Source organism: Cynoglossus semilaevis, chromosome 6, assembly GCF_000523025.1.
Source record: "Cynoglossus semilaevis isolate Cse_v1.0 chromosome 6, Cse_v1.0, whole genome shotgun sequence".
NCBI lineage: Eukaryota > Metazoa > Chordata > Actinopteri > Pleuronectiformes > Cynoglossidae > Cynoglossus > Cynoglossus semilaevis.
In genome coordinates, this window is record NC_024312.1 from 17,112,334 (window position 1) to 17,130,254 (window position 17,921).

The following is a 17,921-nucleotide window of genomic DNA, read 5'->3' on the forward strand; positions in this document are numbered from 1 at the left end:
CTGATGGACTTCACTCTGGGTCAAACTTTTCTTCTCATGTCTCTTTGCTCTGTTTTTTAGTGTGAATTGTGGGAAATTGAGCTACCCAGCATTAAGCAGGTAATCCATTATGAGGTGAAAATGAATAACTGTGTGCTTCTCACCTTTATTCATATGTTTTTGTTTTCAATAACTGAATGGTTTGTCTGTAACCACGGCCGTCACCGCACTCTAACAGCAGACTGTGGGTGGATTGAAAGGTATTTTGCCTGTTGATCTGTTGTGTAACTGCAAGTCCGGAAGATGAACTTGTCTAGATGTTGAGTTTTTGGTGAATATGTGTCCAATGGTTGTTCCAACATACCGCAGGAACATGATTATTAAACATTCCTGTGATAAAAATCCAGCTAACATCCACCGAGACAGCTGTGTATATTATTATTGTTGTGTCAATGTTCACAGTTGACATTGTTCCTCAGGTAGATGGTCGCCAGACCTGAACTAATGTTTGTTGTGAGGGAGCTGTAGTAGCTTTGAAGTCTGTAGAAACTGTGCAACAGCAGCAGCACAGCATGGGCCTCACAGTGAACACACCCAACAGTACAGACCTGTTAGTGAAATTTCATCAATGTCAGCCTACATTCACTAATGTGGGACTGTGATGTTCAACTTTTACAATTTGAGTGATCATTAATCAGGCCAAATGAACCATCTACTTCAACAACTGGATTCCAATAGAAACATCTAATAACAATTTTAGACAAGATTTTATTTTTTTTAAATTTTATTTTATTTAAGTGTCCCGCCTCCAGAAGTTTCTCCCTCCAACACATTTAATTGGTGACCCCTGTTGTAAAATTTGTATTTCTATATTTTTGACACATTATTTTGTCACTAAGGGCAAAAGCATGATCATAGATACAGATAACAGATAATTATACACTAGATGTAATGTATAAATGTAATGAATTATCCTTATTGGTGCAGTCTTTCCTAAATGACTTATTTCTCAGCCTCACTGTCACTGTACCGTCTGTGTACTGATACTGTGATCTTTGTTTGCCTTTTTCTTCTCCATGAGCTCCGTTGTTCAATAGGAAGTCACTGTAATGGTTGGGTTGCAGGGCAAACAAAAGTGTTTTAAAGCACTAATTTCTTTAAAAATGCTGCGTGCTCATTTTTAAAGTGCACTCTCAGCCGCTCTGTGCAGTGTTTGCTTAGAAAGGCCAACACACAGAGGACCAGTCTCCTCCCTCCAACACTAACACTGTCCTCACACTAACAGCTCACAGTGATGGGCAGCTTATTCCCGTTGAATAGACATCCTGATGTGTTGAATTGGAAGAGCTTTGACTGCTGTCCTACTAAAGGCCGAATTAGATCAATACTTTCAGCCAGGACCATCTGTCGGAGCTGTATTTCAGCTGACACCAGATGCTAACAGTAATACTAACTACTATTTACTCTTTTGGACTTTATGAGTACATCTAACAGCAGTGGTTGTGTACGGCTGTTGTTGTTGATGAGCACCTCCTAAACAAAAAAACAATTCATTTGAAGCAGACACAAAATGGAATGCAGTAGATGTGAACAATAACATGTGACACCGTGACACGTTTAGCTGAAAACCCTGAGGATACAGTTACATGTGGACACTACTTCTACTACAAATAATTTACAGTGAAGTCCCGTCCAGGAAATGCTTCACAAACCTTTATCCTTTCAAGATATTGTCAACAAGTTCTTGTTTTAAAGGAATTAATTGTGATTTATTTGCATTTATTAAGCCACTAGTTTTCCCTTACGATTCAGTCCTAAATGCCACCTTAAGAGTAGAGCTTGTATTTTTAAGTAACATCTCATTTGGGATGCATTAAGATTTCATCAGCTGCCTGTCGCTCCCTTTTGTTTTTGATTTTATCTACCAATGTAATGTAACTACCATTACATTCATATTTTAGCAATGAGCATGGTCCAAATAAACACCCTCGATACTCGATGACACACTTAACTGTGATTCATTTTCACTGCATGAGGATCGATGAGCCGTCCCAGACTAATTATCAACAAAGTGCGGACACCCACACATGTAGTGCAGCCAGTCTGGAAATGGTCCATTGGCAGAACAGAACATCAAACGGAGCAGTATCACTGTGAGACCGAAAGCAAGTCCATTTTCCCTGCCTCTTGCAACCTTTTGTTTTGACAGCAAGTCGACATGTCATTGATTGTGGTTAACCCAGGACTTAGCTCGTCACTACGAGTGCTAAAAAAATCCCTGCTGTTCATTTTGTGGAATAAGCTCATTAGATGTAGAAGGAAAAGACAAATCTCACCGACTACTCACCACCCTGCAACGCTTTATGCTATTTTAAAGTGATTAGATAAAAACTTTGCTCACCTCCCCTCAGGAGCGCATCACTCACACACTAGTCCAACCTGCGAACCTTCATAGTTGGAGTTCGCAGAGACAGATTGCTCTACATCAGTGTTCCCCAACCTTTTTAGAGTTACTGCACACAAGTATATGTAATGAAATATAACCATCTAGTTTCAGTTGACTTATTCAGTATGAAATCTAGTTTTGTTTAGTTGAACACGACAATGACTTAAACCTTCCATGGTCCGTTTGTCCCGTGGTTTGGGATTGCTGCAATACATAGCATCACCATTTTAATCTTGATATTTTAAATAACCAATAGAGAAATTCCCCGATTTGTATAAAAAATGTTTTTTTAAAGTACATTAAGCATTAGTGGATATAAGGGTTACAATTGTCAAGGCTTGTGAGATTCGTCCAAATAAGGAGGAAAATTCATCGATTGAGAAAAGTCTGATTATATTACTGAATATTTTACAGCAAGCTAGAACCCCATGGAATGAGAGAGAATGTGGTGATGGGCCTGTGGTTTCTTTTCCCATCCAGAGACTTTTAACTAGCATTTAAAAAAAGACACGTTTAATTAGTAAGTCTGTTTAACTGTGGTTTTCTTCCTTGCCTTCCTTTGACCATGTCATTTTGTTCTTTCTAATGAATGTAGCACAGGCCAAGAGCAACTCACTGTTATCCTGTTTTTTTTCTTAATGTACTTAATATAAAGAAGAACTTTGAACAGCCACTGACAAAGTAGTTCAGGGATTTGGCTGCTGTAGTCCAGTGTGTTGGGGAGACTCATTAAAAGCCTTGTGCTGGGGTGGGCCTCACAGTGATGGGCTGGGGTTATTTGCTAAATTTATAGGCCTAGTATGTGAACTTGTAACAGATTGTACTTTAGAAAAACGGCAGGATAAGCGAGGTTAAAAGTTTTTTTTTTATTCTATTTTTATATTTATGCAGGTTCATTGCCTCATGATCCTCATTTGTGCTCCCTTTTTTAAAGATCTGCCATCAAAGCCCCGACGAATGAGAAGAAGGACAAAGCACGAAGCATCATGAGTGAGGTCTCTAACGATACGATGGTCTCGGACCCCGCCGCAAACTCCAGCAGCCCTGCAGGCAGAGTGAGTGGTTGTCACGGGATTAACCAGCATGTCTGTAGGAAGTAGAATTCGAATGATGTACAAACATAGTGTGTGTTTCAAAGCTGAGAAAAGTCTGTAAAATTTTCCTCTAAATTGCAGCCCTCAAGGCCTTCCAAAAAGATTCACAACTTTGGAAAAAGATCCAATTCCATCAGGAGAAATCCCAATGCTCCCGTGGTGAAGAGAAACTGGCTTTATAAACAGGTGGGCATGAAAAAACATTAGGATTAAAGTAACATCACATATTACAAATATAACTCTCAGTGAATACTCAACAGTAGTGGCATAAAGGGCTTTTATGTATCTCTGCAAATTAGTTGTGACATTTTTTTGGTGAGTTTAGTCGTACAGTAAATTTAAAACTAAAGTGTTAGAGCAAAAATACATCTTTGTGGTTTGGATCTACTTCCCTCATGTGTTCAGACTACATGTACATTTGTATATTTATTCCTTCTGTCTTTTTTTCATCCAAATGAATGAACACTATGGGTGGTTTTTACATGTAGTAACTTGGAAGGAAGTGTTTTTCTTGTTTTCATAATCCAGATATCCAGTATTCAAATATCAGTCATCACAGCTTCCTGGTTACTCTGCTTTACTGCAGGATTGAAAGAGGCTACTCAAGGCAGCTCTTGGTCAGACGGGACCCTTATGTTTACTAAGTGGGAGAGGCATTTAGTTTTGATTGCAGCCTCACGGCAGAGTTTTGTCACGACTCCTTTGGTACAGCTCCCAGCTGCACTTTCTTTGGGCTCCTTAACCAGGCGGGGTGACAGGGATCAAGCTAAAGACTCACAAATCTGCTCCTGAAGCAAATAAAAGCTGGATTCACACTCTTATGTTCCTCACTGAAACGGTTTGAAACGTGGATACTGTTGGTGTGTTTGGTCAAAGAAAGGCAGTGTAAATTATTACAGGCACTGATGTGGTTGGTTAAAGTGGAAGAATACTAAGCTGAAGTTTTCACTCAATTCTGTTTGGATACATGTGGAAGGCTTGTTTACTTCACTTGATGGCAGCGATAGAAGAGGATTGATTCACGCAGTTTATTCTTCAGTGTTAATACGCAAATATTCATTATACGTACAACTTCCTGCCCCCGCTAATTTGAATTACACTATATCTTAATGGCTCTTTGTTAGCTGTGTACATTTCTTCCCTATTGTAAAAAACATTACCAAACCATTAGCTATGATAATAGATATGATAAAAATTTACAATAAATGTTTATCAACATATGCAAAATATATTTTGATAACTTGTTAACTTTGTTAATGTTTTTACTAAAATAATGTTTAGTGTTACTAAAAAGTACATTTAAAAAAAGGTTTTATTTTATTGATTATGAGTGGACTGCAGTGGTTCCAAAATGTTTTCTTCTGCCTCTCTCACCCCTTGACCCCCACCCGACGTCGATACATTCATAGCTATTACTTCAAAACTCCACTTAACATTCTAAAACACCATAAATCCTAAAAAAAGAAAAAGAAAATTATATTCTCATTGAAAAAAGTCAAATGAATAGGCAGTAATTTTCCCTCCTCTTCACCTCCCCGAGTAGCCCCAACCCTCATGTGGTGCACTTTGGGAACCGCTGATGTAGAATAAAGTAATATCTTTAACTCCACATTAATGGTCATTTTGCTGTGAGTTAATGCTTAACAGAAAGTGTTGCTGAATAAGGTTACACTGAACAACATCTGGGTCGAGAGAAGTGCTTTTTGTTTTCTTTTTTTGAGTAATGTGTTAAACATGCTGGTGCACAGAAATGAATTTCCATTTCAAGTACGCTGCAGACCACATGCCATCTGACCATAATGACAGAGCTGTTGCGGTGACTCCTCCTACTTTTGTCCAAGAGTGAACTCCATGATTAGGAACTGTGCTCAGATTTTCCATTAAAGCAAATGTGGGAGTTAATACCCTTTTCCTCACCCTTGGTCTTTTTCAAGCAGTGGCCTGGAAACCCCCTTGATCGCAGGAGGATGACGATAAAGGAGAGCTTAAGCACAGAAGTTTTATTTTGATTGGCCATTCAACGGTATTCTTTTCATAGCTGACCATGAGGTTTGAAGCAGAGGTCGAGGACTTCACTCATCACTGTGTTTAATTTAGTCCAGAAAGTTCTCTCCAGCCAAATTAATCAGTCTTTCCTACTCAAAAATGGTTAAAGGCTACACCGAAAATACAGGAAATAGACGGATAAACACACACGGCTGTATGTTAAATAAACAAACTGTGGGCTTTTCATGCAAACGTCCTGTGGTGACTGGAGTAACTGTGTGTCATTTCTCTGGTGTGTCATTTTAGGACAGTACGGGAATGAAGTTGTGGAAGAAGCGGTGGTTCGTGTTATCCGACCTGTGTCTCTTCTACTACAGAGGTGAGTTCTGTCCTCCCGTACCAGAAGTACGTTTCACTCCTGCGACACCACTAACGAGCAAATATACTGTCTAATCACCAGTTGGCTCGGCTGCTGTGACCCCCACACCCTTAGTAGCAGTGACTTTGGCACTGTGAGCTGCTGTGGTCAGCAGTCTGTCAGCACCAGCTGAAAAAGACAGACTAAATGAAATGGCTGTCCTGTCGTACGACTTGATCTATCGCAGATGATCTTTTCTCCAGCAAAGCCACAGCGTCAGATTAGGGTTAAAAATTTGACCTTTGCAACTGAGTGGTCAGAACATTGTACACTGAATCGTATTTCTTGAAATAAAGCCGCGGTTTATATTCTGACTTTAGAAACTGTGAGTGTGACAAAAACAGATCTGGTGTCTGTATAGAGCAGGCCGTATGAATCTCTGTCAAACATAGAAAAGTCGAGCCTTATATTTTCTATTAAAGGAGCACCTGCTTTCTGAAAGTGAGTTCCTCAGTTTATTTCCTGCCACTCTGCTACTGATGGTTACATAAGCATATATTTAAATAACCCCCCAACCTGAGTAGTCTAGATCAGGTCCTGCTTTGTGCATAAACTATTTTATCAATACTTTTTGGGTTTAATATGAGATTAATCTGCCTGTGATTCCACAGTTAAGGGACCACCAACACACAGTGTGGTGTCATCTGTCATTAGTGGGTTTTACATGGTTTTATCATTTGGTAAAGACATCAGTATTTTCCGCTGTGGAAAGCAACAGTGTGTGGTGACGTCACAGCAGAAAAACATTCTGTTCCACTTCTTATTTAAGGAGTCCGTTTGTGCAGGTTTTCAGTATTTTATCTGTTATTAAAGGGGTTTCTTCCACTAACCAAAGACCTGGTTTGAGGTTTTTGATTGGTCTGGGCAGTAAAATAATTACTTGTCTTTTGTTTCTTAAAAACCTAGCAACCTGTCTTGGGTGTAGCCTAACTTTCTTCTTAAATCATCACGGATTAGTTGCAGCTCCTCTTTGATCACTTAAGCGGTTAACCTAATGAATGGAGCCAAGTGAGTTAACGTTATGCTTCGACTGAAGTGTAAGTTTAATGGGTTATTTATGTGGCCACTGTCTTTAGACAGGATGTTGGATCACTGCTCCAGATTAAAGTCGTTTCCAAAACGAATCCATCTTCCTAAATCTTGTTCTGCATTACAGTTACATAGTAGAAGAAGAAGATCTGCTCATGGTAAATGTCATCTTTTTATATTAGTTGCTGTTGACTCGAGGATTTCAGGCCTTTTTAATGATCTCATCAAATATTGACACAGCTGTGTCCGGAGCAGAGCTCAGATGTATGTCCACTCGAACCAAGGCTTAGTGGTAACTGTAGCTTAGGTTCAGTTTACTTTTGCTGCATCTATAGAAGCAGTCGTGCGTGGTACAAGTTCACAAGTTGGCCCTGCTCCGTTTGATGTAGATACAGTGCACGTTTCTGCTGATCAGGTGGTCTCTCCGTCTGTGTTATTTCTGTCGTCTGACAGTCCATTTACCTTCCTTCCGCCCACTGACTGACAAAGGCCACAGAGAAAAGCCGAACCGCTGATGGACGTGTTAGCAAACAAAATCCATCGGCCAGGAGTGGGCAGGACGGTCACCAACTGCTTTGACCCCTCAGCAAACACAACAGCTTCCTGTCACTGTGATCACAGTCTGGAGGTGCACTCTGTCTGCTAACTTAATGAGGATTAGAGCGTTGCACCGCGAATCCCTCTGAATCAGTGCTTATCTTTTGTGCTGATTGGGCTGCAGATGCACTCTGACCCCCCACCCCACCACTACCACTTCCTCTCCACCACTTCATTTTTTTTTCCTGCTTTGGTCTAACTGGAGTATCGTGTAGGAGTATCATCAAATACTTCATTTAATTGCCCCTAATGAATTATGTCGACTTTTATTTCTGCAGATGAGAAGGAGGAGGGAATACTTGGCAGCATCCTCCTACCAAGCTTCCGTATATCCATGCTATCTGTGGATGACCACATTAATAGAAAATATGCCTTCAAGGTCAGTGCACGCGCTCAGTCCTGTCAATCTTTGCTGGGCCCTATCTGTTATTGTTGTGTTAATTTAAAGGTATGAAAAATCATAAAAAGTAATTGGAGATTACAGAAAAACAGATTATTGTCAAAATGGAATTATTAAAGTCTATGTCCAACATTTTTTTAATCACTATCGTCAGATACTATTTTTGTGTCAGTGCTTTGTCGAGGGTGTCCTTGTTTAGGGAGGCCTTTCTGTTACTTGGAAGCAAAGAAAGTTTTTGCCTCCAGTCAGGGCCGCTGTCTGTGGTGTAGGACAGGGCTTTTGGATGACTGGGAAAACCAAAATAATTGGGCAGTGGGCATATTTTATGGGATCTCGATGGTGTATACAGATTTTGACTACGGGTCCCTCATAAAGCCTGAGAGACAACCGAGTATGTCCTGCCAAGTGGAGCCAAACACAGACGCCCAGAAGTCTGCTCAAGGTCTCCGAAACCACACAGCCCACTGCTTTTCCAACTTTGACTCAGGCTGAAGCAGAGAGGGAGCATGAGGATGAGGATGGAGGGAGCATGACCTCCTCCGTTTACAGTGACGTACACAGACATGCATTGACTTCTTTTTGTCTGCATTCTTTCATTATCTCTATATAGGCCGACTGTTGTTTTTGTGTCCATATCATTAAAAGTAAAGTTGTTTCTCAAGGCACTCATTTGAAGCACTTGACAACACTGTGTTTTGTTCTTCATTTAAAAAACACGATATTGAGGTTGTTGACTAAACAATTTGTTTTCTCTCTTTCTCTCTCTGTCTCGCTCGAACAATAAATTGCTGTGTTCACTGCGAGAGATGAGCATCATGGGAACAATTTGTCTGCCATACAATGAACCTTATGGTGAGTCCTACGACACTGTTCTAGATTTACTGCTGTAATCCAGTGGTACACATGAAACTCAGGTGACTCATGGTTTGATTTATCTGAATGGTGCAGAAGACTACAACCAGGCGTACCACACAAATAATCTTTTCCACATTATTTGGCTAATAAATATAAGATCTGCTAAGGATTTATATTTAAGTCCAAGTGTCTCTGCACCTCCTCAATATTCTTTTTTTCTTTAAAAGCCATAGCGTTCCATCCACTTGTCAAATACTAAAGCCCAAACTGAAGGTTTTGTGTCTTCTCTCTTCCAGGTTTTCGTTTGTGTTTGTCTTCGTTTCCGTCCTGCACGGTGTTTTCTGTCACAACAGGCGACACATCCCAACATGAGGACCTACTATTTTTGCACAGACACCGCCAAAGAAATGGAGTCTTGGATGAAAGCGATGACAGACGCAGCACTTGTGCATTTGGAGCCGACCAAGAGGTTTGTGAGAAGGCCCCAAAAATAGTCATTTTTAAACAAAGCCTTGATGTTTTGAATTCGAAGGATTGCGGTGGTTTGTTTTGCCTCAGAGCAGCAGAAGACATTTTGAGAGGGCATCTGAGGATAACTCTTGGAACATACACTAATGACGTCCTTGGATCTTTTTTGTTCTCATTGATTTTCCTTTTTTATAGTGTTTTTTTGACTTGAAGTAAGTGTTTTCAAACCCACTGTCCAAGCCTTTCTCATTTGTGGCTTTGCTGAAGAAGCCGTGACTCCTTTCCATGCCGTGTAAATATTTTTCACTTTTTGGTTTATTTCGGGGTAATGGAAATGCCATGTGCATGCAGGCATGCTGTTGTGTGTGTTGTGCACAGCTGCACCAGCTAACTAGGCTCATCAGTTCAGGGTTCTTTCCTTCCTTCTTTGAAACCATGGTAAATGTCTGTCATTTGCCAGCCCTGTGCTCTAATGCCCCTCTTTGTACATGGACGAGCAGAGGCATAATGGTTAAGTGCTCTGTAATTACTCAGAGCAGTAATGCCTGAAATCCAATGCATTGTTAAATGTTATGCTCTTATAAGACTGTACAGCACAGTAAAACAGCATGGAAGTATCCAGTAACTGCCATCTTACTGTAAAGCATCTAAAGTACCTAATGTCTTAAAAATCAGTGGGGAACTTTACTTTTGTTTTAATGCCATCCAATCGTTTTGTGTTGGTACCTCGTGGCTAAAATAGAACAAGCAGCCTTAGGCCCAAGCTTTATCTTTAGATATTTTTCCTGTCGTTTTGTTTCCACAGTCCTCTTGTATGAATAAATGCATGACACATTTATAGCCTTACACGTGTTCTCTATTGAGGGTGTTGAGCCACAGACGGCTGGAGAAAACATTATGTGACTCGTGCTGCTTTTTAGAAAGATACAAGTGGAAACTGTAGGAATGCCCCTCTTAGCTTCAGCCCCAGCAACCAGAGCTACTGATAGGGATTTGTAGATCTGAAAATGAGTGACCTCGATGGCATCTGATGTCAGGTCCAAGTGGCGTCTGTGTTCTCCCAAGTCCTTTCTATTGACCACAGAATGGAATGGTTGTTGTAGGAGAAGATGGAGCTGCAAATGGAGTACAGGGAGCTAGGCAACATCTACAGGATGTGTCCCAGTGAAGGCAGTATTTTTACAGGCCATATCAGATTTCTTTTGACACATTTGGTCTTTTCTAGCAGTTGGATTAGGTAGTGTTCAACCATCCATTTGATTATTATTATTGTTATTATGAATTTGAAATTAAGACACACCAAATATAAGCTCCCCCCCGCTGATTGGCTGGACCTTTTTTTTTTTGACAATATGCATATTCACCCACAGCCTGGGAGATACAGTACTTCAATCTTCTGATGTGTTGGTATTCTTTGTGAAACTGTGTGTGATAACCCTAACCCTTCTTTTACTGTCTTATCATATACCTTTGTTGTTTTTCTCTATCTCTGTTCAGGATGGAACCTGTAAAAGTAGAGCAGTGTGGTCCACAAGAAATCAGCCACATTGAGAACCACACGCAGCCCCTCACGCAACCTGAAATCCTAAACAATGAACGCAACCGTGGGGCTAACTTGGAGAGAACTCCGACCACTGTGACAAAAGAAGAGAGGAGGCCACAAGATGCTGAACGCTACGGTTTCCCAACGGAGGGCAGGGACCGCGAGCGTCCACTCACTAAGATCAACAGCATCAAACTGCAGCCCGCGCAGGCTGCAGCTATCAAAACCAACATCGCCTCACCGCAAACACCCACCGAGGCGGATGGGTCGGCCCATCATAGCCTGCAGGTTAACGGATCAGGGGAACAGAGTCCGGCTGATGCGGCGCGTGTCCCTCTACAGCAGAGTACTCCCAATGAACCAGACCGGACACTGAGCAGGACCAGCTCCATGCAGCAGCTGGAGCAGTGGGTTCGGACACAAAGAGGACGCAACCAGGATGATGACACCAGGAGGTTAGTTGGCTTTTGTGATCATTTTGTAGCACAAAGGATGTATGGCCTTAAAAGATGTGAGCAATTTCAACACTGGACTGTTTTCAGGTCACTTCACAGCAGGGCTATATTTTTTACCTCAGCAAGGAGTGAAAGTGAAGTAGGTCCAGTTCTGGACTGCTGATGAAATTAGGTTTTATCCGATGTTCAGTCTAATTTAATTTAAATCTGTGTGGCACCAGATGTCACACACCAATCTCACATTATTCTTCTTTCACGTATTCACAAGTATACTTTACTATTACTTTACTGTAACAGTACTCACTATCACAGTAATGTATCTGATGATCCTCTCACCCTGCTTTGAGAGTCACATTTTTTTAGCTATCTCACCTCCTCCTCCTCCCATCAGCCTGGCCTCATAAGCACTTCCTATTTTCAGACCCATGGTGGGGAAACGACCAGTAGAAATTCTCTGAGCTTTTTCGAAAACAACTCAAGTTCGGAGCAGTGAGTGATTCACGCAGGAGCTGTCAGGAAGTCTTTTAATGGACAACTCTCACTGACAGCTGCACTTTTGAACCTACACTGTCAGGGAGCTTTGTTGTCACAGTAAGAATCGTATTTGTCTTTAGGCTTTTTATGTGATTGAAACCCGTAGAAATGCATCAAAGAAAAACCTCCATGCATAAAACACTAACCCTAAAAGCAGTTGTTTGATTCCCATTAGATTTTTTGTAAGACATTTTTTTTCTTTTTTTTTCTTTTTTTTGAATAAAAAGACACCAAAGAACTAATATGCTGTTATAATGGCCGAGACAACTAGAAGCTGATTCTAACACTGCCGTCTGGCATAAGCCTGACCGTCTGAAGTTGCCCCCGTACTCATTACTTTGGACCAAAGAAAACTGGACGTATCAGACCAAAACCACCTTCTTATTGTAGTCTGAAAATGCCCTTATTTTTTATTAAGGCATTTACCTCTTTTATATTGATATTATTTCCTATAAGTTTAACAAATACAAAGTTGAGATCAGTTAATATTTACTAAAATGTAATTTTTTTTGCGTTTCTGTTTGGACATTTGGATTATCTTATAAATATGTTTCTAAAATCCAAAGTCTTTCAAGGACATTGAAGGCATCATGGGTTACCCTACCTCAATACTCAGTACTGTTACTTGTAGCTGTAGCTTGTACATAAAAAGAAGTTTATTGTCTCTTTTGGTGTTAATTGCTGTTTATCAACCAGTATCTGTAAATGACTGTAGCAGTACTTACACGGGCAGACAAGAAGACAGAAAAGTAACATTTCCACAGAATGTTGGTGAATTATGAATACAAAAATCATTTATCAAATATCTTCCGCTCTTTGTTCTCAGCATCACATCGTATCAGACACTGCCCAGAAACATGCCGAGCCACCGGGTGTCTTATATGCCTCATTATGGAGATGGCTATCGCAGTATGCCCAGGAACAGCATGGCACAGCGGGACAGCATCTGCAGTATGTCTCCGTCGTTGTATGACCAGCTCTTGGGCTCCTCCGCGCCGGACAAGCGGCGCTCCATGCGCGATGACACCATGTGGCAGTTGTATGAATGGCAGCAGCGGCAGGCCTACACTCGGCAGCCAGGGCTGTACAACAATATGAGCAGCCCCAAAACAATGATCAACCTATCAGAACATGCGGCCCCGAATCGCTCCATCCCCCCGTCACCCTCCCATGGTTCCCTGTCCATGTACAACACATACTCTCCAATGAGGTCCTACAACATGAACGACGTTTCCTCTCCAAACTACAGAAGAGACCTGAGCCTCGACAGACGGCAGCGTCCTATGAACAAGGTCAGTTAAAACTGATGTGAACGATAACACTTATCTTTATTAATGTTTATTTGATCACGTAACATTATACAGGAGGTCTTTGGTTTACGGTGTCCTCCACCTAAGACGTTTTGTGGTTAAGACACTATCTCCCATAAATGTATCAAGTCTTTTTCTATCGTTCCCACATATGGTGGGTTAGGGTTAGGTTTAGGGGTTAGGGGTTAAAATGTTCAAACTAATATAGCTAAACTAAAACTGGTTCACACAGGAACTAGTTGGCGAGCAGATGTGAAACACGGCTTTGTTTACATTTGCTGGTTGTACACATATAGTCTCCCTTCATGTGTAGGTCAGACCTTTCTGATGTTTTTATGTCCTAGATCAGTGGTTCTCAAACTGTGGTCTGTGCTCTCTTGTGGTACGTGGGGAAAATTCACATTTTCACATTTACATTTTCAATCGAATAAATCGGAGACATACCATGCACAATTAATACAACATTTAGAAAAAAATGTGTAGCTAATTATGAAATAGGAAGCTAACCGGGGAGGCCTATGCTGCTATATTCTAATGTTGGACATCATGGCGGTACTCAGAGAGCTCAATGTTTTCTCAGAGTATAAAAACTGTCCTAGATGATGATGTTACCACTGTGAGTGACGTAGGTACTGATAAGCAGTATGTGAGGTCCGACTAAATGGTAAAAATCTTGTTACGTCGCGCTGTAGAAAAGGAATTCCTATGTAACTCAAGGACCCACTGAGTTGCTTAAGCTACTGTGAAACTTCTAAAATCACCTGATATGGCCTTGTTGTTGGGTAACAGTTTGGTTTTATTTTGAAACCACAGAAGAAAAGCATGGATTAACTGACAATTGTCTTTTAAACCCTACAGTACGTTTACCCGCCTGATAGACGGTCCATGCCTACAGGGATGCCAGTCCAGACGATCACTGCCCAGTCTCTCCTTGGCAAAACAGTAAGTTCTGTGTCTGTGTCTGTCACTGTTTCTCTGAGGAAATGTACAGTGTTTGAGCCACACTGACAGACCTACACTTACATAACCATAATTCTACACATTTACCTGCTTAGAGTGATTATACACAGCTCTATTATTCACTAGGACTTTTTTTTACTAGCTACATCAATTTTTAGCACAGATATTACTGTAGGTAATGCTCTGGAATATTGAATACCCACCAGCATTTTACTGAGTATTTAATTCCTCCAGTTTTACACTGTGACATAAAAAAATATGACTATACTCTTCTGCCCATTCTGTCTCCATTCCTACTGTCTAGAGACATTGTGACCGGACGTAAAGACACAGATTTGTGCAGCTTGGGAGTTTGAATCCATGTGCTAGCGTTTAAAATCTGTTCCCGCTTCTGCACTCTCACTGTCACTCAAACCTCTAAGTCAGATCAAGAGCATATTTCAGAACTGTACCTACTGCTGTCATGACCTGGAAATCCACTTCTAACAGGATCCTGTTATAAATGCTTAAGTCCTGAGAGGTTGGGTAGATTTTGCATGGCTGACAGAAATCACACCAGGGAAGTCTGAGCCTCAACTCTTTCCAGTTGTAGGTCTTACACCTCTAAATCTCCTGTCCTGGTGTGTTCTCCTTTTCCTCTTCCCTTTTGTTTTGTGTCCTTGTTTTGTTTTGGCGTCGCCTGCCCTGTTTGAAGCCCGAGGAACTGACTCTGCTGCTGATAAAGCTGCGGCGGCAGCAGGCAGAGCTAAACAGTATCCGGGAGCACACTGTAGCACAGCTTATGCAACTAAACATGGATGGCGACAACCCAAAGGTCAGGCCCCCCAGAGATTCCTCAGCAGGCATGCGTGTTACTGTGAGATGTGAATGTCATCTTCACCCATTAACATCATCCATCTTCAGTCAAAGGATAGCTTTCTTCTTATACAAAGGCAGACTTTAAAAGAAAGTGTGTTTTTAATTTTAAAAAGTACCATTGTGTACGTAGAACTGTTGATTCTTCATTTCAGTGAATTTGGTCACTGTCATTGTCGACATTAAAAAGTGAAAAGGTCTGACAACTTCCACATTTATGGTTTCCACATTTAAAGCTTAATTTTTTAAATGATAAATTTGACCTTTAAGAAAGTTCAGATCAGTTGAACCTAATTAATTTGCCTTTTAAAAACAGCTTCACTTTTTTTTGATTCCACATTCAAATAAAGGTTTTGTCAATACTCAGGTTGCATGGAGTCCTCTAACCATCTAATGGTTTCCTTGGTGTTTTGACTTGTCAAAGAATGGAGATGGACATTTGGTCAACAACAAATGCCACGTCTCATTCTTTAACCAAACCGTCTCAAAGCTGACCTCATTTTCCGCTCTGACTGATTCCACCTTTGTGGTTACGTTTGAATGACAGCGTGTATGATGTGTGTGAGAGTGAGTGTGTTTAAGGGCTTACTGACTCTGGTGTTGCCTTCTCTTTTCTCTTCTTTGCTGCTGATGCTAGAATGATGTTCTTTCTCATCACCTCCAAAGGAACCTCATGTTTTTGGACAATCAGGTGGGGTAATGCATGGCCCTGTCTCCTTTTGTCATGAACATTGTTTATTCAATGCACTCTGTGTACAGGTAATTCATGCATCGTTGAAATGGATTCTTGTAGAAACAATTAAGTTGGCGTCATTTCTACCTTCTACCTAAGTGTTGATTAATTCCCAGAAAAACCCTGTGAATTTCTAGTCACTGGCCAAAGCGCTTTGTCTTTGTCGTCTGAGTGACAGACACAGAATAATGATTTCTCTCAGTGCCCACAATGAAATACAAATTTTAATTATCCTGTGGTTTCATTGTTCCAACTTGTAATTAGATTTTAAAGGAATTCAGAAAAGTTCTACCATTACACAGAGAAACGGCGTCTGTTACTGCACTGTAATATCTCGCTGATTCAGTCTGACGGGTCATGAATTGCTTTTAATTGTTCTATCCGCCCCATTTGCTGCAGATGCACGTGCTAATGTTTGAGTTTTTGTCGTAGAGGAGCACAAGTAGGTGTTGTCTCTGTAGCTCTGCAGCGTTTGTGTGAACTGACACCTGCTGTATTGCTCCTCTCCACACTGGACTAGATGAAGGAAAATGACCCTTTAATCGTCATGACTCACTCTTTGATTGAGAACTCTGCCCCAAGGCCACAACTGTACCAGCAAGTAAGGCCAGCCGAAGGCTCTGCTCCACCTCATCCTCACCCAGTCGCTGTTGTTACTTTGGTCTGTTTTTGCAATGCTCCCCTTCGATGTCCAAGTCCTGTTGACATCCTGAGATTGGTCTACCTGTATCGTTTGTGCCGCCAGCACCTCCTCATCCATCGCTTATGACTGTTCCTTTCATTACAATGAGAAGTCATGCCAGTCGTGGGCATGACTTGTATACGAGTACGTCAATGTGTATGCTTCACTGTTGTGTTAAACCCCTTCCTCACTATTGGCGTATGGATGGATTCTGGAAGAACTTTACTCTTTACATTTTATATGTTTTTATATATCCAAATATAAAGTTTGGATCAAACTATTTTCAAAGGGAGAATGTACTCATTAGATATGTATGTCTAGAGATGCACCGATCCACCAGCCAGTGACTCATGGTTGAGTTAAAAAAACCCAAAAGGAAATAGCACTTTATTCGCAGTTAAAAGCCCTTTTCGTTCTTACTTGTCACCATCTGTACCTATGACTTAAAGTTCACACTTTGACTTGTTGTAGTTTTGTAATTATTGGCCATTACTTAAAGATGAAAACAAAGAGATCATGTATTCTTCTTCCTGTCTTTTAAAGTCACTACATAAATATTATCTGCATCTATTGTCTTGTTGTTTGACCTATCATACAAGCTTTTACTTGTCCACACTGTGATTGAGTGTAGTTTGATGGAAATGTTTTTATGACTTGGTGTGACGATAACATTTTGTTCTTAAGAAAACTGAAAAAATAGGATGAATAATTGCAATCGGTGCATCTCTAAATATATTTATATTTATATTTCAGTGCCTTAATCAGTAAAGGTCAATGTTTGATTCCTCACCACCTTTTGCAGAAGGTTTTATTCCTATTAGGCTGCTGGATTCAACAGGAACATTCTTATTATCCTGCACTGTCAGACTTGTAACCTGTCAGTTCGTTTTAGTACATGCCCAGTTCAAACTTGTCAAGAATACTTGTGCAATGTAGTGTTAGTAGAGTCCATACAACTACTATTCACTGTAACTGAATACCTGAAACGATGTATATTATGATGTATTAACTTGTATAGAAAACCACGCCTTATCAACAGTGAAGAAAAGAAACTCAAAACAGTCTGAGGGAGGTCCAGACTCAGAGTGTGCAGCCGTCTGCTTCTGCCGAGATTGAAAGGAAAAAATGTGGGAGACAGCTCAGAGAAAAGGGATGAAAGAAGGGAGGAGGGGTTTTAGAGAGACTCATGTTGAGCAGCTTACTTTAAGTCTTTCACACATTGGGAAATGGCAAAAAGAATTCCAACTGCAAAACAATCCCCTCAGTCCCCACCTTTTTCAACATGCATTAAAGTACGACTGTTGTTAGTTTGGAAATATTTTTTTTAACTAACATATGACTTCTTTGTGCCAACAACAAGTTTTTATTAGAACACTAGATTAATGTTGTTAGACTAACCATCACCAAGCCACCTGCCGTGAGAAAGATGTATACTTCAAATTGTTATCAAGGGAGTTAGTGAAGACAAGTCTCATCATTCTGCTGATGACAGAACTCAGAGGTGGATTTGATGTGATAATTTGACAGCTTTGTGGCCAACTGATGGGCTGTAAAAGTGACACTGAAAACCCTCCCTC

The 17,921-nt window shown here is 40.7% G+C and overlaps 1 protein-coding gene across 7 annotated transcripts in view; it reads left to right on the forward strand.

Moving 5' to 3' along the window:
- Positions 1-17,921, forward strand: part of LOC103380430 (pleckstrin homology domain containing, family A member 5) — a 69,445-nt gene that overhangs the window by 39,689 nt on the left and 11,835 nt on the right. For 5 of the 7 annotated variants that reach the window (XM_025055907.1, XM_025055903.1, XM_025055906.1 and 2 more), the window contains exons 5-13: positions 61-99; positions 3,360-3,480; positions 3,601-3,705; positions 5,812-5,884; positions 7,828-7,928; positions 9,158-9,273; positions 10,770-11,270; positions 12,631-13,096; positions 13,973-14,056. In XM_025055907.1, the coding sequence (XP_024911675.1) occupies positions 61-99; positions 3,360-3,480; positions 3,601-3,705; positions 5,812-5,884; positions 7,828-7,928; positions 9,158-9,273; positions 10,770-11,270; positions 12,631-13,096; positions 13,973-14,056 (1,606 nt within the window). Of the gene's footprint in view, positions 1-60; positions 100-3,359; positions 3,481-3,600; positions 3,706-5,811; positions 5,885-7,827; positions 7,929-9,157; positions 9,274-10,769; positions 11,271-12,630; positions 13,097-13,972; positions 14,057-14,768; positions 14,889-15,566; positions 15,621-16,182; positions 16,264-17,921 lie in introns of all 7 variants that reach the window. The other 2 variants (XM_025055908.1, XM_025055909.1) reach the window with 2 other exon arrangements.